Raw genomic sequence first — 12,673 nt, 5'->3', positions numbered from 1 at the left:
TTATTAATAATATACACGTTATTAAATTAAACTATTATACCGTTAATAGGTTAATTTAATGCTTGCCGTTAAAGAGTTTAGACGAAACGACGCGACAGATACAACTTAGGTAAAAGGTAGGATAAGGTACCTAAAGGTTATTAATAAAAGTGGTTGCAAAATCCGACACCCAGCTTTTATTTATGAATTTTTATAAGTATTTAAGTACATAATTAAATACTGTTAAGTAATAATTCCCAATTAATTTCCGTATTATCTTGTGGCAATAACGTCACTTCCAAGACAAGTCATCGAGTGCAGATGTAAGCATCGGGTTCCCGCCCAGACGTGCTATCTGAAATAAAAATATGTTTCATTTGTAAGCTTACTAATTTCCTCATCGAACATATTTCCTACAGTATAAAGTAAGATTGGGGAAGTAAAAAATTGATCAAAGGTACTTTGGGACACGTCAATTAAGAAAAATTTTAGACAAAAAAGAAAGATCCTCAATATATAATGGGTAATCCATTAGGTACGACTTATGATGAATATCGTTGCAGTTTTTGCAATCTTTTTGATTTTTTTCACTTTTAACATTCTATTAACAACTTCCTTAGGCTTTTGGCATCCTTATTTCAGCATTGCTTTTCAATAGACATCATATTGTGCATTGCAGGTATCGTGAATATCTATTATAATATAGTTACCTCAGCTCGAAGTGATTTTTCAACTTGCTCCAGACGCTCTCGCGTATACTCCAGACTGCCGAGCCTCTCTAACTCGGAGACGCAGAACTTCTTTAGCGAAACATCGCGAGTGCGTTGGCGGAGAATATCTTTTGTGCGAGTTAAAGGAAAAAAATGAAAAAAAAAATTAGTTTACTAGATTGTTCAATATCTTCTTTAATATTTGACGATTGAAGAGTTTAAGTCTTATAGGAACAGTCAAATCACATGGCATTCAAATCTTAGTAGGACAGTAGGTAAAATAGTAGGTATCTCATATCACTCACTATACTTAGTTCATTCCTATATGTTGTAATACCACAGTATTACTTATTATTTCTAATACTGTGCCAGAGTTTTATACACGACGTTAGAAAACGACTACTTATATTATAATCTATATTAATATTATAAAGCTGAAGAGTTTGTTTGTTTGTTTGAACGCGCTAATCTCGGGAACTACTTGTCCGATTTAAAAAATTCTTTCGGTGTTAGAAAGCTTCGAGCTATCGAGAAAGGTTATAGGCTATGTATCATCACGCTGCACTACGACCAACAGGAGCGGAGCCAGAGGGGTGAAACCGCGGGGAGCAGCTAGTATTTAATAAAAAGGATACTGAGCACACCCTGTCCGTCGCCGGTACTAGCAGCATGGATTATAGGCAGAGTGAACTTTCCCTCCGTTAGATCCTCGCAAAAATTATCTGGGTTAGGTATAGATGGCGCCTTGAATAAAAATAAGTTAATTTTTAATTATAGGTTCCCTGGTATGTTATGTTTAATGCGTTTAAATGACAAATAATGAATGAAATTTTTCAAGTTCAAAATAAATATACAACGATTTACCTTTTTACCATTATCAGTACTCTCAGCTGGCCATTCCTCGACTGCCTAAAAACAAATTACTATCAGTTATGGAAGGTAAAAGGTCTACGTATATCCTAGGTACTACGAAACGGGACTGGTAAGATTTCACGTTAATTTTATCTCTTAGATTTATAAGTATGTCGTCGTTTTTTTGGAACGAAGTTCGTACCTACGTGGTTATCACGCGGTACGCTGGCTGGGGGCTAGGCGAGCGTCACGAAAAATTCTAACAACACTTTTGCTATAGTGTATTAGCATTCCTTCGCTTATTTCGTTGGTCATTTAACTTCTAAATATTGTTTATTTATTTAATTATACCTCCTATAAATCTATATCCTCCTATAGGTACCTACTTATTACAAAACGAAGGGAACTTCGGTTCCAATCGGGTGTCCCAAATGTGACACCTCAGACCAACCATTTACTTTCTACTTTTTATAACAGACCATTTTATATATAAAGCAACCTACCGTAGTACGTACAATACAAAAAGAAATTTTGTTCCATGACGATTTGACAACATTTTAAATGAATTAAAGGGTTATGAATTAGATCTATCTTCAACAATCAACTTAAAAACATACATGCGAGTAGGTAGGTATGTATGTTTACTTATGTTTCAAACGTTTTACAATAATTAATATGCAGTTTGTTTATGCGTTATTACCTTAACAATCAAATCGTTTTTCTCTTGTTTGGTTTTTTGATATTAACTTCAAAGATGGCTAACCTAATAACGTGTATATTTTTTTAAGTTTACAAACAAACAATAGAACAATTATTGATTAGAATTGATGTAAAAAATAAACAATATCACTCAATTTACATCTTTTTCTTCCTTATATTAGAAAAATAGAGACCAATAATTACGAAATGTGTCCTTTGTTTGTTTTTTTTTTAGAAATTAGATATAATTGATATACTTAGAATAATGCGTGCTAGAGCTGTTATTTTTCCAGGTTTCATTATATTATCGTATGCCGTTACATAGGTAGGTAATAATTATATTAAGCTTATAATTTCATGAAAATTGGATAATAACGAAAATTGATATCCACCTGGAACTACCTAGTTACTTACCTATTTTTTAATAACACTTAATTTTTACAAAAATAAATAAACTAACCTCTTCCTCTAGTAGATTACAATAATCATCTCTCAGCTGGAAAAACAGTCCCACTAGCAAAGGAAGTTCACTAAGATCATGTTTAAAATCGCTGAAAAGTTGCATCACACGTACTGCTAGCCTAAACATATGACCGGTTTCTGAAATTGTTAATAATAATAATAAAAACACTTTATTGTACAATGCAAAGTATCTATCTATCGTATATAAAATACAGTATCTTACAAAAGTTATCTTCACCGTACAAATTGGCGCTTTGAAGCGATTTCTTCCAGGCAACCTTGGGATATAGGAAAATGAAAATATTGAGGAAGGTAGATCTGGTGCAAGAATGAATACACATAAATATAATAGATACCTATAGGCAAGGTATACAATTACATATAACATAAGAAAGAAAGAAAACGTGCAGAAGAGGATATATACAAATTTCAAGTATATGAGGAGAGATAATATTTTTAATTAAAGCTTTAAAAATATTCAGTTTGCGCTTGCTTTATTGGGGTTAGTAAGGAGTTCAACAATCTTACGGCTTGCACGGTAAAAGATGAATCATAAAATTTGGAGATAACCTGATTTTTTTCAAAAATTCAGGGAGTATCTATCCGAGAGAGTAACATTTCTGTAGTGTACGACTAATTTCATTATATATCCATCTTTTAAATAAACAAGAAAATATAATAACTTGGGAAAATATAATGAAATTAGTCGTTAATAAAAACAAGATAAAATAAATGATTTGTAAATTGATGGCCTGAGTACTAACTTTGTTTAATCATATTTTCATATTGTTCCTCCGTTGGTATTTGAAAATTGTCTCTCCAATATACCTCAATGCCTTGACCACGAACGATTTCTAGAAAATCTTCACAGTACACCTTTGTCAGCTATAAGGAAATATTAATTCTTGATTTATCATAATCAATTCCTATTGTTTATGTATTATACATTATGCATAATACATAAGTATATATTTATGTAAGGATTTTTTATAATTCATATTTTTTTTAATTATAGGTACTAGTAAATATTAATATATCAAGCAATCACCATTAATTAATGGTGAATGGCCTGAAGTACCCTGCCGACACGTAGCTTGGGAATATTTTGGTTTAGTGAGGAAAGCTTGCATACCAATAACTTGCCAAGTTACATGCGGGCAACAATACATTTCTATCGATAAGTCCGTAATAAATAAACAATTATAATCTATCCTTTAAATTAAATGTTGTTGTAACGTACTCGCGGGTGATTCAACGTCAATAGCTTGTCAAGCATCAGGGTCATCACATGAAGAGAAGCGTTGATGGTCAAGGGAATGCCATACACAAGATGAGCAGCTGGGATACTTCGTCGTAATAATGTGTTGTCCTGAATATCGTCGACCCTGAAATAGTCGCACTTCATTTTTCAGTTCCATGATACAAAAAAAGCATACACGCTGTGCCGAGCACACGTGTTAGAAGTGAAACCTCTTTGGCAAGATTTAAAGATACCAAAATCGTCGCCACTCCATGACGCTTATACGTGACACTGAAATTTTACTCCCAAAGTGCCTAAAGAACTTTCACTTCAAATTGGGCGAAAATTTCAATGCTTTCTATACTATTTACTAATTACATATGGTTGACATTTAAAAATAAACAAAATGTATTTCAACTATTAAAATATGATACTTACAACAAAGTCCCATTGTGTAGCATATCTACAGTGTCCACAATAAATAGTGCCTTCTCAGCAGGCAACTTAAACCAATGATTAAAAGACATCGGAATTTTTCTTCGCAGCTGTTTACTGCGAATTTTCATCAAATGTGTATACGGCAAAAGGAGTTCCTAAAATAAGAAAACATATCTACTACTATTTACCAATCATAATAGCTCACCAATACTATGTATTACTAAAAGTTCTCCATTAAAAATCTATTAAGCCTCAATAGATAGCTTGGCGCTAATCTCGAATACCTACACATCTTATCACACAATAGTCTTAGTAACTAGCTCAGACAATAACGATACTTAATTAGTGATTGGTTAGCATTATTTTTCCTGTAATTCTTTAGTAGTTTTTAATACTTGTATTGGGTTCGGATATGAGTCACGTTACCACTTAAAAAAAAAACACGCATAACAAAAATCTTCCAAAAAGATCCTCATTTGTGGAAAGTTGAAATCATAAAGTACTTTCATAACATTCACTCACAAAATCTTGTCTGGGTTCAAAATATAATGTTCTGTAAAAAGCTTTATCACTTAACTTTAGTAAGTACTAGCTTCCGCCCGCGACTCCGTCCGCGCGGATGTCGGTCTTCGCGTGGATGGTTTATTTATCCATTTTGAGTACCTCTGACAATAACATCTTATAAATATCTATTGGACCCAATTCCCAAATACGGCTAGGCCTATAATAATACGCAACGTGTGTTCGCGGTTCTACGGAACAACGTCTATGGATAAAACTGAAAAATTAAGATTATTTTTTTTCTACGTATTTTTCCAGGATAAAAAGTATCCTATTTTACGCCCAGGATAATAAGGTATAATTATACCAAGTTTCATCGAAATCGAACCGCTAGTTTTCACGTGATGCCTTCACATACAGACAGACAGACAGACAGACAGACAGACAGACAGACAGACAGACAAAAATTTTTTTAATCACATATTTGGGTTTGGTATCGATCCAGTAACACCCCCTGCTATTTATTTTTTCAATATTTTCAATGTACAGAATTGACCCTTCTACAGATTTATTATATGTATAGATATGCAAACCGACCTTAAACAAGTCTATAATATAAGTAGCCGATTTTCGTGAGACCATACTCTATTAAACAGCCCCCCAAAGTTCCGAAAAATTCGATTCTTCTGGGATGAAGAATCTTCAGAGATTGTCTAACTTGATATTAATCGTAGGTTTGTGGATGTAAAAACTCACCTTTTCCATATATAGTTCGTCTCTTGCTTCAGTTTTGTTACTCATCGTTTATGTACTTGTTTCCTTTGATACTTTCCTAAAAAATATAAACTAATGTAAAACTGAAAGTAGTTTCATATTACTTATCATAGTAAGTACATAATATTCTCCCCTTGGTTGCCTGGTATAGATCACTGCTTAGTGATAAGGCTGCCAATTATTGTGCTACATCTTTCTGGTACCTTATTGTTTATTTATAAGTATTTAATGATTGTACCACAATAAATTGTAACAAATAAATAATATAGTTATAAGATTATTGATCGAATTTATATTTAAGTGAATTAAAAACATTTATTATAATAACGATGGATATCGTAAATATGTAGATATAAGTAGTTAAAAAATTATTTAAAACGAAAGCATGAACTTTAAAGCTCCTTAATTTAACTTTTATATATTTTCAATATTAATATAGAATATATCAATTTAAATAATGATTAGTTGCCATTGTTTTAAATGTATAAAATAAAAAAAACCTTTACTGAAATAATTATTAAACACCCTTGATTTTTAAATAAAAGACTTCATAGTGAGTTTAAAAGTTGATACTAGATATAAAATTCTCATTAATAATATACTTACTGTAAATGTGTTGTGATACACAACCTCTCTACACTACAGTAGAAGTTAATACTGAACCCGAGAAACAATATGCAGTGTTTAATCATCGGTTAACTAATGGCTTACTAATGGCTACGTAAATCACTTATCAGTTTAAAAATCCAAAAGATACGCTTTCTAATATTCTTTCACGTTTTATACCTATAGCTGTACTTTCCTAATTTTAATAATTTACACCTCTTATTTGTGAAACAAAAACAGGCTTATTCGTGACTTTGCCCTCTTGACATTTTTATGCCATTTTAAAACAGCCTGATATCTAAAAGACGTCACGAACATCTTCAAAATTTACATATAAAGATTCTTGATATGACATCGTGCAAGAGAAGTTATACGATAAATAATTTAAATCAAAATCGGGTATGTCTCGTTGATCCATATTTAGTCATACAGTACCTATCATCGGAATAAAATCATTAGATTGTAATAAAGTTTCGTTGTTTTTTAGGCAGGCAGGCATTTGTGTTTCATCTTTCTTGCTTTTGCTTTTCTAACTACCGGATACCAACTTATGTGTTCTAAATCACTTCTTAGTTCACACTCGCTTAAAAAATATGGAATTACTATCTTTCTGCAATGAAAATTTAATTGACTTGCAGTTTCTTCTCCGTAGAAACTGCTTTCCGAATCCGTGGTAAAAAGTAAAAGTGCTTCTAGAAGGAGTCCAATTGAATAAATAAATCTTTGAGTTCGAATGTTTGAGATTGAGTTTAATCAATTTATCGTATAATATATACGTATAATATTGGGGGGGGGGGGGTTTACTAATATTGAAAGTATATTAAATAATGTAAAAGAACCAAAGGGATATCAAATGAAAGAACACAATATTGTTTATGTACTTTATTACTTTTTGTCACAAACTACAGAACTGCGACTCTACTTATCGAGGTTTTCTTTGAACCAAAATGCTCCCGAGTCAAATAAACATAAATAAAATCTATCATTACATTAAATAATAAAATTTCATCTCAATATCGGTACAATAAAAGAATATTTAAAAAATCTAAATTCATATACAAATAATAATCTTAAAATGAAATTGAAAAACAAAGCATTTTTAATGGAAAAAACATGATGTTTATCACAACGTTTTAACTATTAATATACAAAGAATAAAAGATTAGCAAATTTCAAAGAGCTACAGGTTATATATGAAGCCGATAACACCTAAAGCCTTTTCATTTCTTTACATCAAAAGATTCCTCTGTACAAAAAAGATGTTTTCGATGCGGTATTAAAAATCTGCGATTATAAAACCTAATGATTTATAGTATAATTGAAACTTATCCTCCGTTTACGCGGAACATGACTTCTCGTTGAAACATTCTACAAAATTATGTCACTTTTCATAGAATAATATAAGGTTGGTCGATATTATAATTTCAGCCAGATTAGGTCCTTAACACTTCATTTTTATAACAATAAATTAATGTAAAAAAAATATATATTTATATCCCAAAAATCTTATGATGTATTTTTTTACAATTTTTAATATTAAAGGAGAAGCATGTTAAGCGTTAACGGAATGTACACAATTAACATATATTACAATTCATTAAAATGATAAAATTAATACGATTCATTAGCACACTAGATTAAGAATTAATAAACATACATTCATTCGGACATGGACAAAAATTGTGACTTTATTTCGTTCTAGTTCACCATAGACAATCTAGGGATGGGCCGGCCATCGTCTAGCTATAAAGAATTATTATTTATGGTAATAAATTCACAATTCCTGTCGAGCACAGATACCCACATACAAACATAATTCTGTCTCTTTCGTCTCTGTGATTGTGTAGTCAAAACATTCCAATAAGAATATACGAGAAAAATTTAATACGAGTGTCGTAAAGCGCACATGTAACACTTTGAAAGCGACCTCTGTGAACACTTTAAAAACATTATGCAAAGCGTCAAGCTAGATTCCAAAGAACGACGTTAAAAATGTATTTGAATAAAAAATTGACATCGTCATGTGAAACAAGCTTATAGTCCGACTCAAGCGAAGTGACGAAGCTTTGAATAATATAAAGTTTTTTTATCAATATAAATGTCAATCGAACTACACAGTTACAAAGATTGTGGACAGGTATAGGCAGCGAGCGCGGGGCGAGAGCAGCTCAGAACGTTAGTTTCTTCAAAGATATCGACACGAAATCAATCGATTTAACAATTTCAACGACCAATCAGAGCTCTTTATTTAAATAACTAGCCAATCCAATTGCATCAGAAATGGGATCATAATGTTTCCTGTCGACATTTCTGAGAGAAATGTGTAAATCTATGGATTCACGGGATCCAACCCACTACGTAGCTGCGGCTGCGTGTGAATCGAGTCAAGCGCAGAACCCTCCCACCTGAAAGGAAATATTCGTTAATACTTCGTTGATTAATTCTAATTTGTTGAGTATAGTGTACCATTGTTTATTATTTTGTATCTTGCTCACTATTTCGTTGAAATTGAATTTGTAATGTCTCATGTTTAGTTTAATAACTTTCATTATTGAGTAGTGGCACAAAACGTGTAGAAAATATTTACTTACTTTTAAAAATATGAATATCAAATGTTTGTTTTCCATAAGTGTATTATTGCGTTGTATCAAAGCATCTTCTACTATGTACTTTCAATGTAAAAGTGTGATTTGTATTGTGATTTTAATATTAATTTTGTCGTAGTAATTATTTTGTAAGAACACACAAGGTCCATTACAACATATATTCATGCATAACACAACAATTATGTACATTGTAAATGCAACGAATGAATAACACTACCTCAATGTGCTTTCTTACAACAGCAGCTACCAAGCAGAGAAGAAGAAAGAAGAGAAGTAGATAGAAGAAAGAAGAGATTATTAAATATCAAAATAAATATTATTCAGAAAGTAAAGAAGAAGTAAAAGAGTGTTGCAATAGTTTAGCGCAATGATAACATCGTTTCATTATATTATTAAAATCGAATGAGCCATTACTACAATTATAATTGCGATATAAAACTACCCCATAGTTTATTGAACCCTTATTTCAGCGTATAATTCTCGAAAACTCACCACATGTTACGATGCGTCCCCTAAGCGCTAGTTTGGCTCCGTCGCTGCTGGCGTACTGCAATACACACACACATCGTAAGGGCATTTATGTACATACATACAAACTTCATGCGCTTTCAATGTTCACACTTTAAAAATACGCAAAATTATATGAATCACTTTGAAAAGATGCGTTCACGTAGATAAGGATCTTCAGGATCATCTTTCTCATTTAATTATTTTTTTAATTAAAAATATAACGTGATCATCGATAGCGCAATAAAGATAACGAAAAAACATATGATGCTTATCAAGCATAACATACTCGTAAAAAAAATTGTCAATATCTACATGCTGTAAATAAGATAAAGTCACACTGTCATTCTGTTAGTGGTAACACTCATGCGTAGAATTAGAGTCACATAACAACGTTTGGGTTTTATTTGCGTAACAGATAGTATGTCTATCCGAGACCCTACTAGAAGGCCTATCGTTCGAAGCGTGTGATTAGCTGAAGCCTGCTGTAAAATAGCTATTCCCGAAAAATCTCACTCGCGCCAAACGAAAATAGATTTTTACCGATTTTGGCGCCGATTCTACATTTAATCATTCTGTTCTACGCTCCCCTCTCGGCTAAAAATCAAATTGTTTACGGTTAAAATATTAAAGACAAAAAATCTGAAGATAAATTTTGTTAAGTGTAACATAGAAGAAATTTAGATAGATTCAAATCGAATTATTCAAAGTGCATTAAATAATGAAACTGTTAGAGTAATTAGAGAGATATGTCACACGAGAGCGAGGGACATATTTAGCGATGCAGCCTTACGGAAACCTGATCAGAAACGGTTCTCGGCTCGTGAAACTGCAGTGAATTATTGTGAGTGAAACTCAATCGACACTGTAAAAAAGCTTTAATCGAAGCGAAGTATGTTATACGCCGGCGTGCCAACATCGTGTCCCTTCAGGGCCTGACCTTATCAGAGTTCTATTGGCTACGCGCCTCCTTTTGCAGGTTAAAGAACCTGAACTGGAGTCGGAGCGTTAGGTCTTTCCGTACTGCAATGGAATAAAACACTGTCACTATGCAACACATATAATACAGGAGTCGGTCCGGGCGGACCGGGGGGTTAATGCGAAATCGCAAGTCAAACGGTGCGACCGGGCCGGCGTCGAGCGGCAACACGAGTGCATTATTGACCGGCGTCACAGACGGCACACACTGGGCGACTCGCGACTACTCACGAGTACGGGTTGGGGTTAAAGTCGGGCAACTGCGTGCGCTCGTGGGCGTCGCCGTTGTGTGCGGGCGCGGCCGGGACGAGGACTGTTCCCTCCACGCTCTCGTCGCCCCGTCTCTGTATTACCGTCTCGGTGGGCGTGGGCGTCTCCGCGCTGGGCGGCGTCAGGTTGAACAGGCTAGGGTCGATGCCGACGGCGGCCGGCCTGCCGCGCGGCAGGCGCAGCCGAAGCGACACGCTAGTGCGCTTTTGCACTCGGCAATCTGACAATATCGATATCGACGTCGATTATCGATTCACACATCGCTCGGCCGCGCGCTCCGGACGCGTTTCGGTGCGTCGAATGATCGGTTGCGTGTATGAATCGATGCGAGCGTGATTCGATTGTTGTGTTTTCGATGGTCTCTAATCAGCGAGGATGGTCGCCTAGTGCGCTACGGTCGCTAGTGCGGGCGAAGGTTACGTTATGGGATTGAAAGTAAAAATAATGTATTGTTACGTGTGTGAGCGTCGGCGATGCTCTGGCCACTTGATTCCTCCATCTGTATAGTTTTTAAATGTATCGACGTTGAAATGATACTAATAAATGAAGTAGGTATTTAGTTCGAAATGCTATAATCCGAAATGTTTAGTTTAATTTTTTTTTATGTAAATACATATAAATGATAATCTGTCAATCGATAGAAATATATAACTAAATTAAAATAACATTAATCAAACACTAGAGCTCGTTACCATACAATTGTATTTTCGTTCTTCAACTTGTTTGTCAGCAGTAAGATTTTATGCGTCAAATTGGCGAAAACATTATCTATGAATAAATATTTTTTGCAATAGAACAACAAACTATATGGTTTAATGGTTTGTAAAAAATTTAACAGAAAAAAATCGGTATTTAATCCAGTACATCAAAAGTTTTCAAAAGTATATGAATACTTAGAAACTTTTTTTTTTGGAAATCATAGGCTATGAATTCTAATTTATCAAAATCTAAACCTTCTGTATCTTAAAAAAATCACATAATATAGAATCATATTACATTAAGCACATATTCGAAATTCGTTTCCCACCATAAAAAAAAAAACAATTTGATAAGTAAAATTATGCATGAGGGCGACATTTTTTGATTTGTTGACCCACTTATTTATGCAAACACACCCAACTAATTATAAAACAGCTCTCTTTTAGTTATTAATGGCGGAAAAAAACATTATTAATTATCCACCTGACAGAAATTCTCACTGGCCATACACAAATATATGAAAAAAAAAATACTACGAACTCAATTCTTTTCACTGGCCGCAGTCAAATTAGAAAAAAAACGTATACCGTGAAATAAAAATTAATCCACGCGCCAACACGTCACTGGCCGGTTAAAATAATAACAAAAAAAAAACTATCCATGTAATATCTACGCGTCACTGGCCGGTAATAAAAAAAAAATCCACTAAAACATGGCGGGAAACGAATTCGAAATTCGAAAAATTAAAAACTCAAAAGTGCACTGACTTCTGTCGATGTTCCTCTGCAGGTGGCTGGCGACGCGGTGGCGCGCGTCGCTGTACTCGAGGTGCAGCCCGAGCCGCAGCAGCGTGGGGTTCGCCTCCACCAGCTTCGTGATCTCCATCTCGATCTTGTTGCCGAGCACTTGCGACCGCTGGAAGTATGGAATTTATGTATAACTAGAGGTCCGCCCCGGCTTCGCCCGTGGTACATATTTCGCAATAAAAGGTAGCCTATGTCCTTTCTCGGGTATTAAAATATCTCCATACCAAATTTCATGCAAATTGGTTCAGGAGTTTAGGCGTGATTGAGTAACAGACAGACAGACAGAGTTACTTTCGCATTTATAATATTAGTATGGATTTCAAACCACAAACAAATACGAAAATCAGTATTGCAAAACACTGCTGTACTGGGTGTGTGCATTCTTATAACATAGCTACATTAAAAAAAAAACCATCAAGCGCAACCAATGCTAAATTCATTCATGAAAAAATTACCATTATATCTTTAACATACTAGGAACAAATACACTCACAATCGCCTATTAAACAGCCTTGAAAAATGTCCGAGCGGTGTTGTACAACACTT

At 34.0% G+C, this 12,673-nt stretch overlaps 2 protein-coding genes across 10 annotated transcripts in view; both read right to left on the bottom strand.

Annotated features, from left to right (window-relative positions):
- Nucleotides 1-153: 153 nt before the first annotated feature.
- Nucleotides 154-6,354, bottom strand: LOC123693447 (geranylgeranyl pyrophosphate synthase-like). Its single transcript, XM_045638552.1, has 10 exons — nt 6,262-6,354; nt 5,638-5,713; nt 4,381-4,535; nt 3,943-4,087; nt 3,467-3,587; nt 2,701-2,840; nt 1,554-1,598; nt 1,325-1,433; nt 690-817; nt 154-334 (listed from the first exon to the last, which is right to left on the bottom strand). The coding sequence occupies exons 2-10, from the start codon at nt 5,680-5,682 to the stop codon at nt 272-274; spliced, it is 951 nt and encodes a 316-aa protein (XP_045494508.1). The 5' UTR covers nt 5,683-5,713; nt 6,262-6,354; the 3' UTR covers nt 154-271.
- Nucleotides 6,355-7,128: 774 nt separating this feature from the next.
- LOC123693445 (tropomodulin-1) overlaps nt 7,129-12,673 on the bottom strand; it is a 66,599-nt gene continuing 61,054 nt past the window's right edge. For 3 of the 9 annotated variants that reach the window (XM_045638545.1, XM_045638542.1, XM_045638548.1), the window contains exons 8-12: nt 12,089-12,236; nt 10,584-10,842; nt 9,918-9,971; nt 9,360-9,414; nt 8,541-8,666 (exon numbers count right to left, since the gene is read on the bottom strand). In XM_045638545.1, coding sequence (XP_045494501.1) covers nt 9,941-9,971; nt 10,584-10,842; nt 12,089-12,236 — 438 coding nt within the window. In that variant the 3' untranslated portion in view covers nt 8,541-8,666; nt 9,360-9,414; nt 9,918-9,940. Of the gene's footprint in view, nt 8,667-9,359; nt 9,415-9,917; nt 9,972-10,314; nt 10,398-10,583; nt 10,843-12,088; nt 12,237-12,673 lie in introns of all 9 variants that reach the window. The other 6 variants (XM_045638547.1, XM_045638546.1, XM_045638543.1 and 3 more) reach the window with 6 other exon arrangements.

Source organism: Colias croceus, chromosome 7, assembly GCF_905220415.1.
Source record: "Colias croceus chromosome 7, ilColCroc2.1".
In the NCBI taxonomy this organism is placed as follows: domain Eukaryota; kingdom Metazoa; phylum Arthropoda; class Insecta; order Lepidoptera; family Pieridae; genus Colias; species Colias croceus.
Note: the sequence above shows the minus strand (reverse complement) of the source record. Positions and strands in the feature narration are given on the sequence as shown.